Genomic DNA, 21,087 nt, shown 5'->3' with positions numbered 1-21,087 from the left:
ATCGGGGCTGGTTGTCATCCCAAGTCAATATCTCAATGCATGTGGTATCTTTTTTTCAAATTTGTCCATACATGGGAAAAGCCGCCATTTTTAATTGTAATTTTAGGTAGTTTCCTATGGACCAATTTTTGGCAACTTTTAGTATGTCACTCTGCAGACCCAACACTACAAAACAAAACCATAAAACGTTTTCTTGCAATTTTTTTAAGGTCATATCCTATATTTCTCTGACTATTAGGTGAATTATGCAACTCGCTTCCGCACATTGCACAACATTCACCTGCGTGATGTAAAAACGCTCTTACTACACTTGTAACGAGTTATTTTCCCTAGGGGGGTATATTTTTGCTATTTGGCCGCGCACCGATTGTTGAGGTGAGCGAGCGGCGGCAGCGAGGCTAGCGAGCGCCCTTTGACCCGGCTTATCAGTGCCGATAAGCCTGGGATATCCTAGATCTTCAGGACAGTATAGGAAGGACATTCTAGCGGTGGATCTCGGACAGTCAAGAAGTGAGTGTTGGTGTCGTGTGTCTAGTGAGACGTCCAGTGGTGTACGTGACAGTAGTGTCGGAGTATGCTGGTGGTGTGATCGCGCCGAGTGTTGGTGTAAGTTGGGTACAGACCCACTATTGGTGAGTGGACGACGTTCCTTACATTTTGGTTTAAGAGCTGATAGTTGTTACCAAAACATTCATCTCTGATTTCATTGGTTGAGTTGTAACCGTGCTAGTCAAAGCCTGACGATAGTTAGGATTTATATTAGTCAGGAATAATATTAAAGTGTATTCCTGACGGTTCTGGGCAGGTGCTAGAGCGCAAATAATATAATTAATTGACTGTAGTAGATATTATTTGGCGTTGTACCTAGAGTTAGTTATATTACTAATAACTCGGAGGCCCGACAAACCTAGGCTGCACGATTTAGCGTGCGTAGTTGGAAGCACGAGGCCAGTAGGCTAGTAGCTAGTTTTATTAGCCTATTAACAGAAGCCCGGCTAAGCAATATAACGTTGATATAGTAGCAGTAGTGGTAGTAGCAGTAGGGTTGGTATTGATTAATCATTTAATTATTTTAATTTAACCTGAACAGCTTGCTTAGTAATCCAACACGTTAGCTTGGTAGCTTGGATAGCGGAGTACCGGCTATCAGATAATATATTTATCTAGTGTTTGGAACGTATTTGATATTTGTTTATCTGCTACTAAGTAGCTCAATATTTTAATAGTGCAATTGCCATTTAGTTTTGCTTGTTTGGCTTGGTATTTATTGAGACCAGCTACTAGTGGTGTAGTCACTCTACCTATAGTGTACTTGTATATTATTATGTGGTACGATTATTGAGTGAACTGTTTGATTCTTAGCTTGGGCATTAGAGTTGTGTATTGGATTATAGTGGCCTAGTAGACCCCGCCTGGTGATAACACGCGTTGTGGTTTTTATTGGCAAGTCGTCGTATAACTCACCGTGTTTTAGGCACTCTGGGCTTAACTATTGGATAGTTAGGACGAAGCCCGAGTCGCGTAGTCAGCAACGACCCCCTAGGAGTGTGGAGAATCGGCGTAGGCCTGGTAGTGATTATTGCACGTTTGTTGTGGTGACTTGTTTTTGACTTGTTCACAGTGCCCGTGTATGAGCCAGTCCTATACCGGTTAGACCCGGCTATTGGCCTAGTGGTTTCCCTGACCTTATCGCAGACCCTGGAACAATACCCAGCCATCATAGGCTGAGCTATCCCCGGCAAACGGTTGCGACTGCGACTGCACTTTTAATATATTTTCTCGGTGCAGAAAATAGCGTCGCAAGATGGCGCCCGAACAGGGACTGAGGTTGGCAGTGGTGCTGAGTTGCTGACGTATTAACGGCGCCCGAACAAAATAATTTTATTTGTGCAGATTAGCTGCGGACTTGTGCAGATTGGCTGCGGACCTGAGCTGTTGAGCAGAGTTTTAGGCAGACCTGCTGTGATTTTATAGTCGGTTGGGTAGGCCTAACCTGTTTTCTGTTACAGCGTGGTGTGTTGTGAACCCTAATTTATTTAGTGGTTGTATACATAGATATTAGTTGGTAAATATTTTTTTGCTAATTAATTGAGCTTTAGTGTTGAATACTATTTGAGTGAGAACCCTTATTGTGCATTTGTGGTTTGACTTTCACACCTATAATTGGGTTGATTTATTATTTTGCTAATTAATTGAGCTTTATTATTGAATATTATTTGAGTGAGAACCCTTATTGTGTATTTGTGGTTTGACTTTCACACCTATAATTGGTTTGATTTATTATTTTGCTAATTAATTGAGCTTTACCATTGAATATTATTTGAGTGAGAACCCTTATTGTGTATTTGTGGTTTGACTTTCACACCTATAATTGGTTTGATTTATTATAACGGTGTTAAATATATTTTAATTGGTTTCGCTCTTATTTTTGCGGATTAGTCGTGGTATTTAAGTTTTAAATATGGTTGTGACTACGAATACGACGTCTGTGCTGGGCGGTACGCCTATTACGTCTGCTATTGTTACGACTAGTTCTGGGGTTAGCTCCGAACTGTCGGTGATGACGACATCGTCATTGTGGCCGGCGTCTTTGCCCGTTTGGCCGACTATTTCATCGGTCGTGGCTACGACGGTGACAACTTCTTTGACCTATTCCGCGCCAGCGACTATGTCCTTGGGGTCGCAGCCCCGGGACGGTCGCGTGGGTTGGATATATGACCTCTCGAAAGGGGAGCTCATGAGGACGATGGACCAGTATGGTTTGGTGACCACTGGGACTTCTGCTGAATTACGGCAGAGATTTTCGTCGTTTTGGAAGCAGCGGAATGCCCGTCGGTACAGCGATGATAGGCTGTGTACAGCTGGGGCTGCTGCACCGACATATTTACCGCCCGCTACTACAACTGTGGAGCTTCCTGACCCCCAGAGAACCGTACCTCAGGTACTGGGTAATACGGAATCCGACCGACTTAGCAGGGAGTTAGAGGCGGTCAGAGAGATTCTTGGGTTGTCTTTGGAGACTGATACCCGGACTCTTCGAGAACAACTTGCATTGGTGGTGCGACAGGCGAGGGGCTCGCCGAGTAATGAGGTCGGCTATGGGTTCGGAAGACCCGCCAACCCTACGTCCCCTGTTGTGGCTGCTCCAATGCCTACCTTTGGGTTACCTAGTAGACCCGAGGGATGGCAGCGGCCCAATGATAGTTCTGAGAGACCAGCCCGGCTTCTAGCTTGGAGCTGCCACGGGGCTCGGATATGCTCTCAAATGAGGCCAGCAGGGTGGAGCCAAAGGATTGCTCCAAAGTATGCAACACGGTACGGAAGTGGGGTTTAAGGTTTGATGGCCGACGAGACCCTGTGTCGTTCCTGGAGCGCCTTGAAGAGCTGATGGTCTCGTACTCTCTAACATCAGAGGACCTGCTCAGAGCGCTGCCGGAGCTGTTGCAAGGCTCAGCGCTTCTATGGTACAGGAATTGCAAGGAGCTCCTGTATTCATTCGACGCTTTTCGGCATCAATTTGAGATCCAGTTCCTTCCACCTGGTTATCAGAGGAATTTGGATGAGGAGATCCGAAAAAGGACACAGGGTGAAGGCGAGCACTTCCGGGACTACGTTGTTGCCATAAGTACCTTGCTTAGGCGTAGCGGTACGTTGTCGGAGCATGGTAGATTAGACTTAATCTACAGCAACATGCGTCCGGAATACAAACTTATGGTACGCCGGCGTGACTTCAGGAACCTGGCCGAGATGGTTGAGTTGGCCGAAGATTATGAGGCTTATATGCGCGAGAAGGCAGCCTTCCGACCTCCTCCTTCTCCGAACGTAGCGCTGGTTTTGGAAACCGCCTACACGCCCAAAAAGAAGGCGGAGAAGCGCGCCGAAACTGCCGCAGTCGAGAAGCGGAGTTTCGAGAGACCATCTCCGGAAGCTGAGTCGCTTGGGCGGGTGCTTCGAAGTCGGATAGGGTCCACGGTCAACGGCCCGTGACAGCAGCTAGAGCGCCTGAGGGTCCAAAGGGGACGGTGAAATGCTTTAGGTGCCAGGAGACTGGTCACTTTGCCAAAGGATGTGGCAAGCCGAGGACCGTCTCCTGTTATGGATGTGGCAAACCCGGCATGACAGTGAATCGGTGTGGATGTCGTGCGGGAAACGGCAGGCCAGCTCAGACATCAGGAGGTCAACTGGGCAAGGCCACCCAAAACGAACGACCTCAGAAGAGTGGTCCGAGTGGCTCGGAAAACTAAACAGCCTGGTTGGTGGAGTAGACGAGAACCGGCTGATTTCGGAGACAAGGCCCTTTGTTGAAGTTGTGCTGATGGGCAGCGTTTTTAAGGCGTTATTGGACACTGGGTCCGTAGTTAACCTGGTTGGGCGCGAAGTCGCCGATCATCTTCAACACCAGGGGGTAGAACCTTTTAAGAAACCCTCTCCTCTAAGGATGGCAGATGGGTCACGGTCGAGGGCCGAGGATTCGTTTCGGCTAGCAGGAGAAGCTGCGGGAAGACGGTGGATGGGAGATGCCTTGTACGTCCCCACTCTCACCACAGACATGATCTTGGGTATGGATGTCATACGACATCTCGGACTTGTGACGGTCGTGACGGAGGTGATAAGAATGGGCGTGGGTGGTGACTGTTCTGGCCAAGGTGGCCGCATAGACAGTGTCAAAATTGGTGACGAAGACCCCGAAGGCCCTTGCAATGGAAATCCCCGTCTGGTTCCTGATGCCAAATCATTCAGCACCACGTTGGCTGGTAGTGGCGAGTAGAAGAGTTTTTCTTTGTTTTGCTTTGAGACCCGTGGTAAAAGAGGAATCATTGGGTTAAGAGCCGGAGTATTTTGTTTTGGCCGGAGTTCAAAGATTTTTTTTTCTTTTTGGCCGTTTTCTTTTTTTTCATCCCGATGTAAGTGGGGGATGTAACGAGTTATTTTCCCTAGGGGGGTATATTTTTGCTATTTGGCCGCGCACCGATTGTTGAGGTGAGCGAGCGGCGGCAGCGAGGCTAGCGAGCGCCCTTTGACCCGGCTTATCAGTGCCGATAAGCCTGGGATATCCTAGATCTTCAGGACAGTATAGGAAGGACATTCTAGCGGTGGATCTCGGACAGTCAAGAAGTGAGTGTTGGTGTCGTATGTCTAGTGAGACGTCCAGTGGTGTACGTGACAGTAGTGTCGGAGTATGCTGGTGGTGTGATCGCGCCGAGTGTTGGTGTAAGTTGGGTACAGACCCACTATTGGTGAGTGGACGACGTTCCTTACATTTTGGTTTAAGAGCTGATAGTTGTTACCAAAACATTCATCTCTGATTTCATTGGTTGAGTTGTAACCGTGCTAGTCAAAGCCTGACGATAGTTAGGATTTATATTAGTCAGGAATAATATTAAAGTGTATTCCTGATGGTTCTGGGCAGGTGCTAGAGCGCAAATAATATAATTAATTGACTGTAGTAGATATTATTTGGCGTTGTACCTAGAGTTAGTTATATTACTAATAACTCGGAGGCCCGACAAACCTAGGCTGCACGATTTAGCGTGCGTAGTTGGAAGCACGAGGCCAGTAGGCTAGTAGCTAGTTTTATTAGCCTATTAACAGAAGCCCGGCTAAGCAATATAACGTTGATATAGTAGCAGTAGTGGTAGTAGCAGTAGGGTTGGTATTGATTAATCATTTAATTATTTTAATTTAACCTGAACAGCTTGCTTAGTAATCCAACACGTTAGCTTGGTAGCTTGGATAGCGGAGTACCGGCTATCAGATAATATATTTATCTAGTGTTTGGAACGTATTTGATATTTGTTTATCTGCTACTAAGTAGCTCAATATTTTAATAGTGCAATTGCCATTTAGTTTTGCTTGTTTGGCTTGGTATTTATTGAGACCAGCTACTAGTGGTGTAGTCACTCTACCTATAGTGTACTTGTATATTATTATGTGGTACGATTATTGAGTGAACTGTTTGATTCTTAGCTTGGGCATTAGAGTTGTGTATTGGATTATAGTGGCCTAGTAGACCCCGCCTGGTGATAACACGCGTTGTGGTTTTTATTGGCAAGTCGTCGTATAACTCACCGTGTTTTAGGCACTCTGGGCTTAACTATTGGATAGTTAGGACGAAGCCCGAGTCGCGTAGTCAGCAACGACCCCCTAGGAGTGTGGAGAATCGGCGTAGGCCTGGTAGTGATTATTGCACGTTTGTTGTGGTGACTTGTTTTTGACTTGTTCACAGTGCCCGTGTATGAGCCAGTCCTATACCGGTTAGACCCGGCTATTGGCCTAGTGGTTTCCCTGACCTTATCGCAGACCCTGGAACAATACCCAGCCATCGTAGGCTGAGCTATCCCCGGCAAACGGTTGAGACTGCGACTGCACTTTTAATATATTTTCTCGGGTGCAGAAAATAGCGTCGCACACTTGTAAGACAAATAGCTATTACCCAACCCGCCATGTTAAACTTCCCTATCCCAAGCGTGATGTATACAACTTCTTTACTTCATGAGTGAAGTAAAGTTTCAAAAACTCACTCGGTGAGGTAATGAAACCCAGCATTTAAATAACATTGAGTGCTCAACTTAAAAAAATATACCTCTATGGAGCCAAGTTCAACGCTAGAAATCAGCTGTGCACTTGAATGTTATTGTTATGCTTTAAAGAATTTTCCTAACCTAGCTTTTTTTCGTAAAAGAACGTTACTGTTAGAAGATGAGTGAAATGGATAGTGAAAAATATTGTACGTAACCCCCTGTATATTGTCGGGTCAGGTAAAATCTTGTACGTTACACGTTACGCAAGAGCGTGTTTACATCACTTAGGTGAATTATGCAACTCGCTTCCGCTCGTTGCACAACATTCACCTGCGTGATGTAAAAACTCTCTTTCTTTTCTACACTTGTAAGGTAAATAGCTATTACACAACTATATGGTAGGTTTATTGGGAATGTTGCTGGAAGTCAAATTTTCGCTAGGTCAATTAATTTATACTTATGCCAATAGATCAAAAACTACAATGTTAAGTACAATGTTTGCAGTGTCTGTAAGTCAAAATCCCATTGAGTCAAATAATACAGCCAGTACTGAAAACATAGTCTCTGTTAAAGGGATTGACAAATTGACAGATTGGGATTTTGACCTAATGCAAAAGCAGTTTTAATATGACAAAATACGATAAACTACAAGTTTAGTTTCACTGAGTGCAGTGGCACAAGTAAAACAAAAAAGGAGAGGAAATCTTTCGAAATAAAACAAAGTTTAAAAAGTTTGAACTTATTATGGTTAGCTGGCTGCATTTCCAACACTCATCTCCATTCATACTTGGCTTAAAATACTTACTTTGTAAGGTCGCCATTTGATAAGAAAGTATTCTGCAAACAATGATAAATTGCAAACAGGTAGGCGGAAATATCAGAAGTTTTTTATAAGCCTACAAGCACTTAACTTAAAATACATTAGACTGTTGAACGATTTTTAATTGACAGAAATTATGCAATTATTAATTTCAACCAAAAAAGTTGTAAAGCATCTAAAACCACCTTAGTCGCATGCAGCAAACTATTGTTGCCATGAGAGGACCCAAATGGTCCTTGTTTTATTTCCGGTGATGGGGGGCCTCAAATCACCATCTAGCCGAGGGCCTCCAACGGAGCCAGACCGGGCCTGCTGATGCTTGTTGGTTAAACAGGTACAATTTATACACGTTTCGCTCGCTTGCTAAATTTGTGGAGTGTGAACAAAATTGTTGGTAAAATCAACAAAATATCAACTTGCAGAATTTTGTAATCGTCCATCAAAATTTGTCATGTGACAAGTATTAATGGCCAGATGGTTTTACAAACTAGTTAGTTGGAGCAAGGCAAGTATGACGTTCACACGGCTGCACGTAGTTTTATCACAACTGACATTGTTCTTGTTATTGGTGAGTTTTAAGATAAATATCAGCTTAAATAACTTCATCAGATTGAATAACAACCACCAGCAAACCTGCAGACTAAGAATTTCATTTCGTATGGATTCATACAAAAATATTTTCATAAACTAGACATTTATTTTCTATTTAAATAACATTCGACTTAACAAGTAATAGGTTTGCTAATATTGGTACACTTCTGCAGAGGACCTATGATTGTATCATGGCAAGTCTCCCAATTAAATTTAGGTAGTAACTTAGAAATTATTATTAGTAGTAAATTAGAAATTAAATTGTTTGATAGTTTAAGGGTTCTGATACATTCAACATAATAATATGGGGGTACACTTCCGCAGAGGACCTATAATTATATTATATAATGAATAACAATAAATATCGAAACATATCAATATTTATCTGGTTCGATAATAATATTATTTTATATAATAAATTGTCTTTATGTTTTTATGTTGATAATTTTATTCATTAAATATCAATAAAAACGTAAACAAACCAATTTTGAAATTGATGGTTACAATCACGAATACTATAAAAATACTGTTATCCTACTAATATTATAAATGAGAAAGTTTGGATGTATGGATGTATGTTTGTGACAAGTAAACGCATTAACCACTGGACGGATTTTGCTGACATTTGGCATGATGATAGCTCACATTCCCGATTAACATATAGGCATATTCTTATCTCAAAAATCCTTTCGGGCTCCGCCCCAGTGGCTCTATAGTTCCCCATGTTAACCTTATGAGTATTCATATTAAAAGGGAATTAAATAATTTAGTCTGCTGTTTCAACTAAAAAGTTGGTTCTATGATATGCAAAAGCATTAAAAACTTACAAGGATTACCAACAGGGTGCAGCACTATTATTTTTTTTTAATTTATGACAACAGCTAATTTGCAACCAAAAGGTGAGTGAGCGTAGCGAACGAACTTCAACCTGGAGGCGAGTTAGCGTAGCGAACGAGCTAACCTGAAGGCAAGTGAGCGCAGCGAACGAGCTCTAACCTAAAGGTGAGTGAGCGTAGCGAACGAACTTCAACCAGGACGTGATTGAGCCATGCAAACGAGCTCACTTATGAAGTAAAACGGGGCAAAGCCCGCGGGTACAGCTGAGTGAGCGTAGCGAACAAACTTCAACCTGGAGGCGAGTTAGCGTAGCGAACGAGCTAACCTGAAGGCAAGTGAGCGCAGCGAACGAGCTCTAACCTAAAGGTGAATGAACGTAGCGAACAAACTTCAACCAGGACGTGATTGAGCCATGCGAACGAGCTCACTTATGAAGTAAAACGGGCTAAAGCCCGCGGGTACAGCTAGTGGATCATAAACATAAACAAATGATGTTTTTGTCCCGAAAGTAAACAAAACTATATGTTAATTAATGCTATCGGTATAAGGGTTTTGTTTACTTTCGGGCCAAAAACGTAATTTGTTTATGTTTATTGGCATTTTATAATAGTATTTGTGGTTACAATAGAACAAAATTATATAATCGATATATCTTTATTACTATGATAATATATTGTAGGTTCTCTGCAGAAGTCTACCCTTGATCAGTAAACTACAAGTTTACTTAATTTCCATAAGAATATCATGAGAAGCATATTTGAATCATTGAATCGTATGCATAATTTCATAAAGACCCCTTTATTATTTTTATGAGATGTTGAAAGGATTGGGTTTTTGGCCTATATTATAACATCAAACGAAAAAGTAAATTAGTCCTGTGTCTAGGTCTGGGTGTAGCTGAGACCTACACAGTTGTATCATTCTCCGTTTTTTACTAAAGTGTGGACATTTATGTGTTAATAACACTGTAGAACATTTTATTCTCATATAAGGAACATATAAGGAAAGTTCTTATAAACCAAACATTTTTCAGGCCGGGAAGATAGACAGTTATACGCTCCCTGTAGATGTAGAAAATGAAAAACCAGCCAGTCCTCGCCATGGGAAAACATTTGAACTGAAGAGTGGTGTCATCGCAAATTTGTTCATGTGGCGATGGTCAGATATTGCCGATGAATGTGAGCAGTTTTTGTCCAAAAAAGGATTTGATGGTGTCCAAGTAAGTTTGTAATTCTGACTTATGTTCATAATTATATGTCTAACAAAAAATGTTTTATTCCCGGATAATAAAACTTATTAATACACTTTTTATTGGTTAATTTAAAATAAATAGAGCAAATAATTCTCAAATTTCCTTTATCCTTTCTCCACCATTGTTACAGATCTCTCCCCCTGTTGAGCACGTTAAGCCAGATGGGCTCTGGGATAGGTACCGGTACCAAGTGGTCTCATATCAGCTGATAAGCAGTTCAGGGAGTGAGAATCAGCTGAGAAATATGGTTAAAAGGTGCAACAAAGTTGGTGTCAGGTCAGTATTACTCTGGTTAAAAAAGGAGAAACCCTTAAACTTATTTATGATATTCTTTAAGAAATAACATTCAAATAAACAAATGACTCTGGCATTGAATGAATTTATAGAGCTTCCAAAAGTCATTGTTGTTGGATAGTTTCTAGTACTACACCTTCGCGTATCTAAATTCATCCTCGGTACATTTTGTAACCCAAGGACTTTGGCAATTCCGAATACAGTAAGTGGACAGGGATCATCTGGTATTCAGATTGAGACTTTGCTTCAAAGCAGAAAGTTAAGAAATTCATAGGGCTGGGCGCACACTGATCCAGCATTTCACCTGAAGCAAAATGCACAACGATTTGCTTGAAGCGTTTTGTTTATTTGCTTCTCCAATGTGCGGGAGGTTCAAGCATGATTCAGCATTTGGTTTCAAGCAAAATTAAGAAAAATAAATATTAGAATTACATATTATGTCTACTGGTCTTATACTGCAGTATTGTTTTAACATATGTGACGAGGAAGTCGACTATTGCTGTATGTCAGTTTTTGCAAAATGCTGGACTAAATAGAAAGACAACATTGGGTTCACCCTATCAATCTGTTAATAGACAGCTTTCCTCTCAGAAATTAAATCAGATCCAGGGAAATTTTACAATTATTGTCGAATAAATGCTATACTATTTTATAGAAAGGGTGTTTTAAATACCGTAAGAAATTATTATTGGATAGTGTCATGATGGTTATATAAATAGGTAATGATTAATGAACTGAGTAACCTTGGTAATTTCTTAATTATTTTACTACTTTGCATGACTACCAAAATGGTAGCAAGAAAAATTAAACAACAGTATTGTTCATTATAAATTCAAAATATATTTGTTAAGTTGTAACGCAACTTCTAAAATTTTTCAAAGAAGAGTTATTTTTTAATCAACAAACGGTCAATTGAATTTTGAAAGCCACTAAGCTTTACTAGCTAGAAAGGATTTGGCGCATGCGCAGAACGTTTTGCTCCTTGAAACATCAAACATTGTGCTGTATGGGATCCATTCGTCGAGCAACTGCTCAAATGTTTCAAGGCGTTGCGAGGCGCCTCGCAACGTTTGTTTGATCAGTGTGCGGCGTCCCATTGAAATACATGGGGTGCTCGTACCCAGCAAAACATTTTGCCTCGCAACACTTGCTTCAGGTGAAATGCTTGATCTGTGTGCGTCCGGCCTAATGAGATTGTTGAAACAAGAACGACTAGAGGATGCACCTCTCCTTTAGAACTTGATAGCAGCTATCTTAATAAAGATGGGTGCTTTGCCTTATGCTATATTTTGAAATGGCAATCCTTGAGGTTGGGAAGTTCAACGGGACATTCATCAAAGGGTCTGGATTTGATGGTAAAGAGCATTTTTAATTACAATTACGTCCACGACAGTAATACAGTAACATGAAAATAAACCTTAAATGTTTCAAGTTTCATGTTAAAAGAAAAGATTACATGGGCGAAGGTAAAAAAATGGGTTCTTTGTATACAAATAGAAACACCATAAATCTCTTTTGTTTATACAGGGTGTTTGTCGATGTTATAATCACCCATATGACAGAGGTTACTGACCGAGATGGCGTGGGAGGTTCATCTTTTTTCCCTGAAGACAAGTATTACCCAAGCGTTCCATACACTAAAGAACACTTTCATCCACGTTGTGAAAAAGAGGTATGTTTAGGAATTGTGGTCCAGCTGTCATTGATCATTGAGGTTTCAATAAATGGTCCTGACTTATGAAAGACACAAGAAAAAAAACTTTGAAGAAACAAGACTTGCAGTAATGTTCAGACAACAATACTTTTATAAATAACAAAAACACAATCAGCTGTTATGTTTTAAAACTCCTGATTGACGTATAACGTGTGATTGGAAAGATGTTTAGACAATATAAAAGGAGTATTAACATTGTTTAAATGGAGAAAAGTGGTTGTGCATTATGAAAAGAACACATTTCTCTGTTATTATATGTATATCCATTCTTAACAAATAAGGTATTATTGAAAACTACATAAAATTTACCAACTTTTTTGTCTTGTGTAATTGTTTTGTATAGTTAACGAGTTTTGTGAAATTTAAATTTGACAATAAAGATTTTAAATGTCCGCCATTTTGAAACGGTTTATGATTTTTTATTATAATTTTAAACAAAATAGGTCTTAATAAGATAAACATTTTTTGCAAAATATCAACACTGTATCTGAAACCTTTTAGGAGTTATTAATTTCTTTGTAAAAAACACATAAATACAGACAGACGGTAAACTAGGCACCACACAGACCATTTTCCTATGGTGAAATGTGTTTGTCTTGACCTAACGCAATAACGCTATATACATGTGTCCTGAGAGTTGCGGGAAACCCTATATATTAGACCATAGACAAATAGAATAAATATAGACCGTCAGCTGTGCTGCGGTTAGGATAAGCTAGCGGTTAGCCGCTAGGATTGCCGTGTAGCTGATAGCATACGGCGAGTCGGCGAGGAACCAACGATGGCAGCGAATCGAACACCGAGTGGCACATCGCGGAACCTTCCTTTGACAGTCTTTATTTATTCTGTTTGTCTATGATTACACTCACAAAAAAATCTTTATGGAATTGCTAACTGAAGTACAGATAATTGATATTTTTACTCTAAATTTTATATTTACTACAAATGATTTACATTTTTTTGCTTTTGTAGACAGAGTGTGCAGAAGGTAGTGTGAATAACTTAGACCTGTCTCTTGAATATGTAAGGGAGAAGATTGTGGAGCATTTAAACCACTTGATAGAAATCGGGGTAGCTGGTTTTAGGTAAAAAAATCTCTTTTACTTGTGTAATAGCTTTCACATGTATGTACATTATACATATAGGTATAATACATATGCTATGCAATAAAAGATAAATTGTTTTGTTGAAAAAGGAATTATACAAGATGTAGTATAATTTATACATCTCATAATAGGAATTACATTTTAATGTGCCATATTAGGTATGTATATTTTCATGATTTTAATATGTCTCTACCTTACAATCAGCCTGGACTCCCAAAGAAGTAGAGCAAGGCCGCACTTTATAGATTAGTATAATTTCGGACTTAGGACTTGAGTGGAGGCACAACACAGGCTTGGGCCACGGAGTGTTAAGTTTTAGAAAAAGAAATTATGAGATGTATACATGTCAGATGCAGGAATGCCATTAACCAAAGGATAAGTTATAAGAGTTTTTACAAAATGTTGATTCTGTTTTCTAAACTTTATCACATGGAGCTTTACCGTAATTATGAATACCGTAGTCTGTAGTTTAAGAATTCTGAGCATTATGAAAACTTATCTTAAAAATATAGATAAAAACTTGCTGTCTCTATAAATAAAGGCTACATTCTATCGGTTTGTATGATGACATGATTTACCAAATTTTTCAGAATAAATTTGGCCAGTTTTACGGCTGCTGATAACTTGTCAGTGATCTACCAGAGACTGCATTATCTCAACACAGAACACGGTTTCCCTGCAGAGACTAGGCCTTTGATATACCAGGAGCTCCTGGATTTAGGTTTGCAAGATGCCGTTAAAAATTTTATTTTAACTAATAGTCAATCTTACAGCCTACAAAGTCAATGTTGAGCAAATTTCTCATTAACAACACTTTGGCTAGAATATAACCAGATATCCATCCAAACCTCAAACTCGAAAATGTTGACAAAAACAATACTTTCTCCATATACAAGCTATAGGAGGGGGAAAGTAAAAATAATCTGTAAATTTAAAATTCCCAGAAGAAAAAGAAAACTGAAAATTTGTCCATTTTATTCTACCATTAACATTAGATCAAAATCACCCTTTCCCTTCCACGTAGAAGCAAACTTGTTGCTTAATTGTTAAATCTAATGTTAATTTACTGTATAAGGTGAACAAATATGACTCGTTCATAAAGAAATATTTCAGTTAAAATCCATTTAGACAAATTGGAACTCACTTAATTTAGGTTTGTTGGAGTGGGAATATTTTTTACCAGAATTGTAACTTTGTAAGCCTTAAAGTTAAAAAATTATAATAGATTAATGCCACCTTCAACGAGAGCAGATGTGAAAATCAACTGATATTATGATGATGTTTATCAATGATGTGTTCACAGAGGGTGAGGATCCAATAAAGTATGAGGAGTACACCCCACTAGGATTAGTCTTAAACTACAAGTTTGGCCATCAGTTGGCGGAGTTTTTCCTAGGCAACAAAAAACTCAAAGATCTTCAGAACTTTGGTTTGTTTGGTTTAGTTTTCCTAGCAGTTTGTTTATACTTATTTTTATAGTTTTAAGACAAGCTAGCTGAGTTTAAAAAGCTCATCTAACAATAGAAATGTCTCAGAAAGTCAGTAGCTTGGTGGTTTGAAACTGGACACAGCTGTCTCATCATTGGGCTGTAAATAAATACTAGCGTCTCAGGGGGCTGGTCAAAAACCGATGATAACCTCTTCCGCGAAGGAGTGGGGGATTGTGGGAGTGTCCCTCACGTCCATTTAAGAAAAATTATAAAATAATTTTTTTAATATTATAAAATTCAATTGTCATAACCAAACACCGACAGCTACTTTGATTAGCTTGTTTGATTACTAACCAAACTTGCTGATAATATAAAAAAGATATAAAATAAAAATTGAATGATGGTTTACTCCAAAAAATAGTTCTGTTCATAAAATAAAATTATAAATGCCTCAAATTCTAACAAAAAGATGTAAAGTTAACAAGTATTCGCATTCTAAGCAAAATCTTTCACAAAAAGTTAGTGTCACCGGTGGGATTCAATCTGAATACCTCTTGGACATCAGCCGAGTTCTCTATCCCCTACACCACAAACACTGATGGACGCACTTCGTATTGTTGCGGTAATGGTGTTCCCTCAAGAGAAGAGGGTGACGTCATGCCCCCCACTCTTTTGCGAAAGAGGTTCTCATCGGTTTTTGACCAGGACCCCGAGACGCTAGTGTAAAAAAAATGATTCTGACTGATAGAAGACAAGATGATGTTAGTCAGTAACATAAACAAAGCTACACAGATCACCTCACTTCATTCTACTAATTCATCCTATAACTAATCATGGTAGGGGGTTGAGTATGCACTGAAAGTGTAACTTTTCTTGACTTTTGATTGTTGTTGGGGGCATCTTGAGGATGACAAAAACCGACGTTGTAGGTGCACAACCTTGGGGGGGGGGGAAGATGCACTGAGTTGCGTTCTAGAACATCGTTCATATCTCGTGAACTAGACACGATAGAAAACATGTTATGTAATACCCCGAAAGTTATTTGTATGTTTTTTGTGCTACATACATGTAGAAAACCATAGAACATGTTATTCAATATCTATTGGTATTCATTTTTTATAATAAAAAATATATTTAGTTTTAATATTGGCACACTAACCTATTTAAAACAGATTTCAATATTGTTGTTTGTTTGATCTAAACCAGGCTCAGAAGAAAGTATCCTACCAAAACGACAACTGGTTGTGTTTGTTGAAAATCATATCACGGAAGGAAACATTAATCATCTAAGCTACAAGAAATCAAAAGTGTACAAGGTTAGAGTCGATTGTGTTATTAATTCTGATACATTTAAGAGAAATTAATTATTTTGTAGTTATATTTCATAAGTATTGAACTTTACTAATTTTTACTATTTAGTGGTGTAGTCGTAAATTGTGCAGATTGTGGACGCTTAACATTATCCAAAGAATGACTAACATATGATTAGAACATAGGACTCTTGGAAAAAGAAGAGTTTGGAAACCCACCTACATTACCATGCATTCCTAACCTACTTCACCACTGCTTTTTGTAAATAGCAAAAGCACATAATCATTGGAAACAAATTAGTTTTCGAATGTTGAGAGCTTTTACAATAGAGGCATGTTCAATCCTGAACTATTTAAATCCATATAATCCGCCATCTTGAATTAAAATTCAGGCTGCCGAGTAGAGCCCCCTCAAGATATAACACGTTTACTCGTTTTGAGGTAAACAAAATCCGCTATTTTATGACTTCCTGTGCTATTCTTATGGAGAAAATGTTGTGTTATATCTAATTTTATGCTGAACATATCAGAATTTCACGATTATTCCCTACATCACGGACTAATAGTTCATCACATAAAACACCAGCAGGATTTCAGATATAAAAGCGAACTCACATTCTGTGGTGTATATGTCATATTTTAAATTTATTCATAACACTAAGGTAAGAGATACTCTGTTATACAAAATGTCTAGTCAGTGAAACAGAATCGTACCCAAAATGTCATCCTACAACTTTAAGAAACAGTAGCTTCAAATATTTTTATTCCTATTCACAGATGGCAGTGATTTTCATGTTGGCTCATGCAGATTACACTTCCAATATATTTTCGGGTTACTCGTTCGAAGATGACCATCAAGGCCCACCTGATCTGCCCCCTCGTCCTATCAAGAGAAACATTTGTTCCAACGGTTGGGAGTGTCAACATCGGTGGCGCCAGATATACAACGCAGTGGAATTCCACAACGTTGTCAAAGGTAGAGTGGAATAAAATAAGAAGGAACTGATAATAAAATTGTCATAAAGGAATTGTTTAAATTGGTATTGTGCATACATACTTCAATATGCAAATCCATTATTTAAACCAAGACAGTTCTATCAACTGTTCTATTACTTTAGGTTCACCATGATGACCGTTAATTGGGAAACTATGAAAATTTTTAAAAGTATTACCTGCTGTGTAAATTTAAGTTGTGGCCAAATGAGCTGCAAATCTGAAACAAGCTAAAACCACAATGGAATTCATACTTGGCGATAGCGTCGATTCTCCTTCACATCGTTTTCCTGACACTAATCGTACCATAAGGGTGAGATTCACCAGGATTGTGGTGGATGAAAGAAATAGCCTCACAGAAGTTTCAGAATGGGACGGGTGGATTAAAATACAAAGAATAAGCAACGGACAGGGAGTAAGATGTTTTTGTTTTTTTTATACATTATAAGCAGTAACATTAACATGACAATTTTTTTAATGTTTATCTAGGTACGCCAGTGATAAATTGGTGGTGGAGCAAGGAGAAAAATCAAATTGCATTTTGTCGAGGGAACAAAGGATTTGTGGCTTTCAACTTGGACTCTGTCAAATTAAATGAGAATCTCCAGGTATTGACACTGAGAAAAGTATTATTCCGATCCACTTACTTCTCCAATGACTATAAGATTTTCCAACCATTAGATGAAAATGGTCACATCACAACAGTACCCAATACCCTATTTCCACATTATTCATTCCCACACTCATTCGAATGACTATTCCCGCACGTTAAATAAGCTGATATTACTGTTGGTGTTTTTCTAAAACACTATCATCTGGTAAGCAAATAACATGAACTAATGTAGTTTTATATACAGCTAAAAAGTTACGGTAATTGTTGTGATATAATAAGTTAATTATGGTGGTTGGGAAAATATTGTGTTTCACGAGCAAAAATAATCATTGCTTCTCTCAAAATGTTTGGCCTTTAGCTTCCTGCGGCCATCTACAGTTCTTGGACTTCTGTTTGAATTCTCTCCCTCAATATTTGTATAACCTTCTAAAATCATATCTAACTAATCGACTTTTTCAAACAAAGTCTGAGTACCTCAAGGGAGTGTCCTTGGCCCCTGGATATATTTGATATACACATAAGAAATCCCTATATTCCTCAACGTCACATTTAGTTGCTACACTCGCTGATGACACTGCACTATTATCAAGTCATGTAAACAAATTAACTTGCACCCCCTTTAACTTTTAACTATTTGAGATTGAAATCGGTGTGCTGCAACATGTTTTGGATATGAAGGGCTGCAATATTTATGGTCGGTTTTGACAATTTTGCCATTAGGGGTAGCGGGAGTAGGGGGTAGCTCAAAATTTTCAAATAGCAAGTATAAACGAGTTTGGTAACATTTTGCAGGTCTTGACGAAACATAACAATTAACATAAAGAAAATAGAATCGCACCATTAATAACGAAATGGCAGTTCAAAATTACTTTTAATAACCGTTGGCTTATCATTTTTAGCTGCCATTTTGTTATCAGATTTCTAATTTCTTTATTTTAATTGTTATGTTTTGTCAAGACATGTAAAATGATACAAAACTCAACTATACTTGCTATTTGAAAACTTTGAGCCACAACCCCCTCCCCCCACTACCCCTAAGGGCAAAATTTTCAAAACTGACCATAATTATTGTAGCCTTTTATACCCAAACAATTCGCCGCAAACCAATTTCAAATATCTGAAATAGCTAAAAGTTCAAAGGGGTGCAAGTTAATTTTTTTGCCACCCTCATGGTTATTTGGATTTGAAACGTTTTAGGGCGCCATTTTGTTACAAGAGGGCAGATTTTGGTTTTCTTTAAGTCAATTTCTATTTTTCTATGTTTCGTCAAGACCTGTAAAAGAATGTGCAATTAGGGTATCTCTTTGTTTTAAAATCATATCTGAAAACATAATTTAAAACATGTAAACATAGTAGTTTACACAACTACCGGTATCGCGTTTGGTCTATTTGTGCGAGTTGCATACACTACTTTTCCTATGACAAGCTGAGACCGTTTTTAATTACTAAAAATCACTACTCATATGTTTTCATGTACTATAACCTTTTTTCTTTGCCACTGACAGTGATGCAACGACTGATTGACTCATTGTACCAACTCATTAACAATGATTAAACTGATACAAACAACTGATCTTTTCAATTCTGAGAACTGATCTAGGACGGCTAGTTAAAAAAACCGTAGGTAAATGTATTTTTTAACATTTCCACAAAACTTTATTAATAAAATAAAGCAGAGTGTATGTTTATGTTAACGATATTTCAGACATGCCTGCCAGAGGGAGAATATTGTGATATCATATCTGGAGAATTTACAACTACAGGGTGTTCTGGCAAAACAATAAAAGTTGAAAAAGACGGAAAAGCAAACATAGTTATACCAGAGAACGCAAGTACTGATGACGGTGTTGTAGCAATCCACATTCAATCTGGAACTGTGTACGGAGATGGGAATTCGGAGAAAACTGAGATGTAATTTCTACAAATGAAAATGTATGAAATACAAATAAATGACACATGGAATTTATCATTGTTGACTTTCTCACTTTGTTTCTTGATAATCACTAAATCGGATTGAATGGTGGAAAAATCTGATCTTGCCAGTTATTAATTTTTCAGTTATTCATGCCTTCCCTGATGTGATCTCAGATCTCATTGTAATTTAAAAACATTATTTAATTGTTCTTCTGTCCTATTCAGAAATACGATTGGGATATGCATTCTATATAAAGGATTTTTAATGCAAACTTTTATACAGTGTGGTAGAAAAGTCCCGGAACGGTTAAATATTTTAAAAAATAATGCAGATAGAGCTAAAATACTTGGTACAAAGTTACAGGGCATAAAACTCTATTTTAACACATATTCAGTGATCCAATAATTCTTCAGGGGGACGGCCCACAGGGAGTCGGAAGAAAATCTTAAATGGAAGCATAGGTCAATATGCACATCAAATTAAAGGTCTTTTTTAGTATAATATAATGCCGCAAACCGCACTTCAAAAGGTTGATCCTGCGCAAAATGGCAGATATGTTCAAAGATTTCTTGAATCCGCCATTTTAAATCTTTGAACGACTGCCATTTTTTACTCAGGCATTCTTTTGAGCTTGCATGAATTTACGGCATCGTAATCTAAAAGTGAAGACCTTTAATTTGATGTGCATATCGACCTATTCTTACGTTAACAATTTTCTTCCGATTCCTAGGGCTGTGCCCCCTGAGGAGAAAGCGTATAATAGCAATGTAAATTAAATGAATCTTTGAACAACTGTAATTTTGCGCAGGATCAACCTTTTGAAGTGCAGTTTGCAACATTGTATTCTACTAAAAAAGACCTTTAATTTGATGTGCATATTGACCTGCTTCCATTTAAGATTTTCTTCTGACTCCTTGTGGGACGTCCCCCTGAAGAGTTATTGAATCACTATGAATATGTGTTAAAATAGAGTTTTATGCCCTGTAACTTTGTACCAAGTATTTAAGCTCTATCTGCATTATTTTTAAAAATATTTAACCGTTCCGGGACTTTTCTACCACACTGTATTTTATGTCTCATTTTCTATGTAGGTATATGAAAAGTAATTTGAAGTTACCAGAACTTCAATGTTTTATTTAATGCGCTATAGCTTAAAATTAAAACTATAGTTCGGCCGCTTAGAAAGCGACCTCCTCCAGCATTGGTTTAGCATTAGTGCGCAGGTCGTTTTCTATGTGGCCGAACTATAATTAATCCAACCCAAAGTATCCAACCCAAGAAATTTAAATAGTTTTGACAAACTTTTTAAAGTTACGAAATACATAAACGTTTTGTAGGACAATAATATTGTCATGCAGATGCTAGCAGCTCATCCATAAAATCCACCACAGAATATTTCTAATAATCAATAAATAATTTCTAAAACTCATGATAATTATGGAAACTGTTAATAATCAAAATACGAGAGTAAATTTTTCAAGTAAGACACATTTTTGTGCCTATCGCTTCTTATTTCTCGTGTACGCCCCAACGAGGCTCCTCGCCTGGCATACTTTACTTTGTGAGCAGAACAGTGTCAATTGTATTTTGTAGCTGACATGTAACTTACACTTTGCTGTGTCTCTAGAAATTAAAAAAAATATTAATTCCTGCCGCATGCAAGATAAGGTCAGTGATATGTTTTTCCCTAC

The 21,087-nt window shown here is 38.4% G+C and overlaps 1 protein-coding gene across 1 annotated transcript; it reads left to right on the top strand.

The window, feature by feature from the left end:
* The first annotated feature begins 7,820 nt into the window (after positions 1-7,820).
* On the top strand, positions 7,821-19,434 carry LOC129004265 (alpha-amylase-like). The gene is made up of 11 exons (XM_054432780.1): positions 7,821-7,909; positions 9,803-9,988; positions 10,152-10,297; positions 11,843-11,987; positions 13,002-13,114; positions 13,726-13,856; positions 14,439-14,564; positions 15,772-15,881; positions 16,653-16,851; positions 17,358-17,476; positions 19,187-19,434. Exons 1-11 carry the CDS (start codon positions 7,853-7,855, stop codon positions 19,394-19,396), a joined length of 1,542 nt encoding a protein of 513 aa, XP_054288755.1. The 5' UTR covers positions 7,821-7,852; the 3' UTR covers positions 19,397-19,434.
* Positions 19,435-21,087: the final 1,653 nt, after the last annotated feature.

The sequence above is a fragment of the Macrosteles quadrilineatus genome, unplaced genomic scaffold (genome assembly GCF_028750875.1).
Source record: "Macrosteles quadrilineatus isolate MER2022 unplaced genomic scaffold, UCM_ALF_1.0 Scaffold_9__3_contigs__length_116548681, whole genome shotgun sequence".
Taxonomy (NCBI): Eukaryota; Metazoa; Arthropoda; class Insecta; order Hemiptera; family Cicadellidae; genus Macrosteles; species Macrosteles quadrilineatus.
The sequence above is the reverse complement of the archived record's forward strand: the minus strand, read 5'-3'. Positions and strand labels throughout refer to the sequence as shown.

Coding starts and splice junctions, on each gene's coding strand:
- LOC129004265 (XM_054432780.1), top strand. CDS start 7,853: ATGACGTTCACACGGCTGCACGTAGTTTTATCACAACTGACATTGTTC. Junction 7,910..9,802: donor TGACATTGTTCTTGTTATTG/GTGAGTTTTAAG, acceptor AACATTTTTCAG/GCCGGGAAGATAGACAGTTA. Junction 11,988..13,001: donor ATCCACGTTGTGAAAAAGAG/GTATGTTTAGGA, acceptor TTGCTTTTGTAG/ACAGAGTGTGCAGAAGGTAG.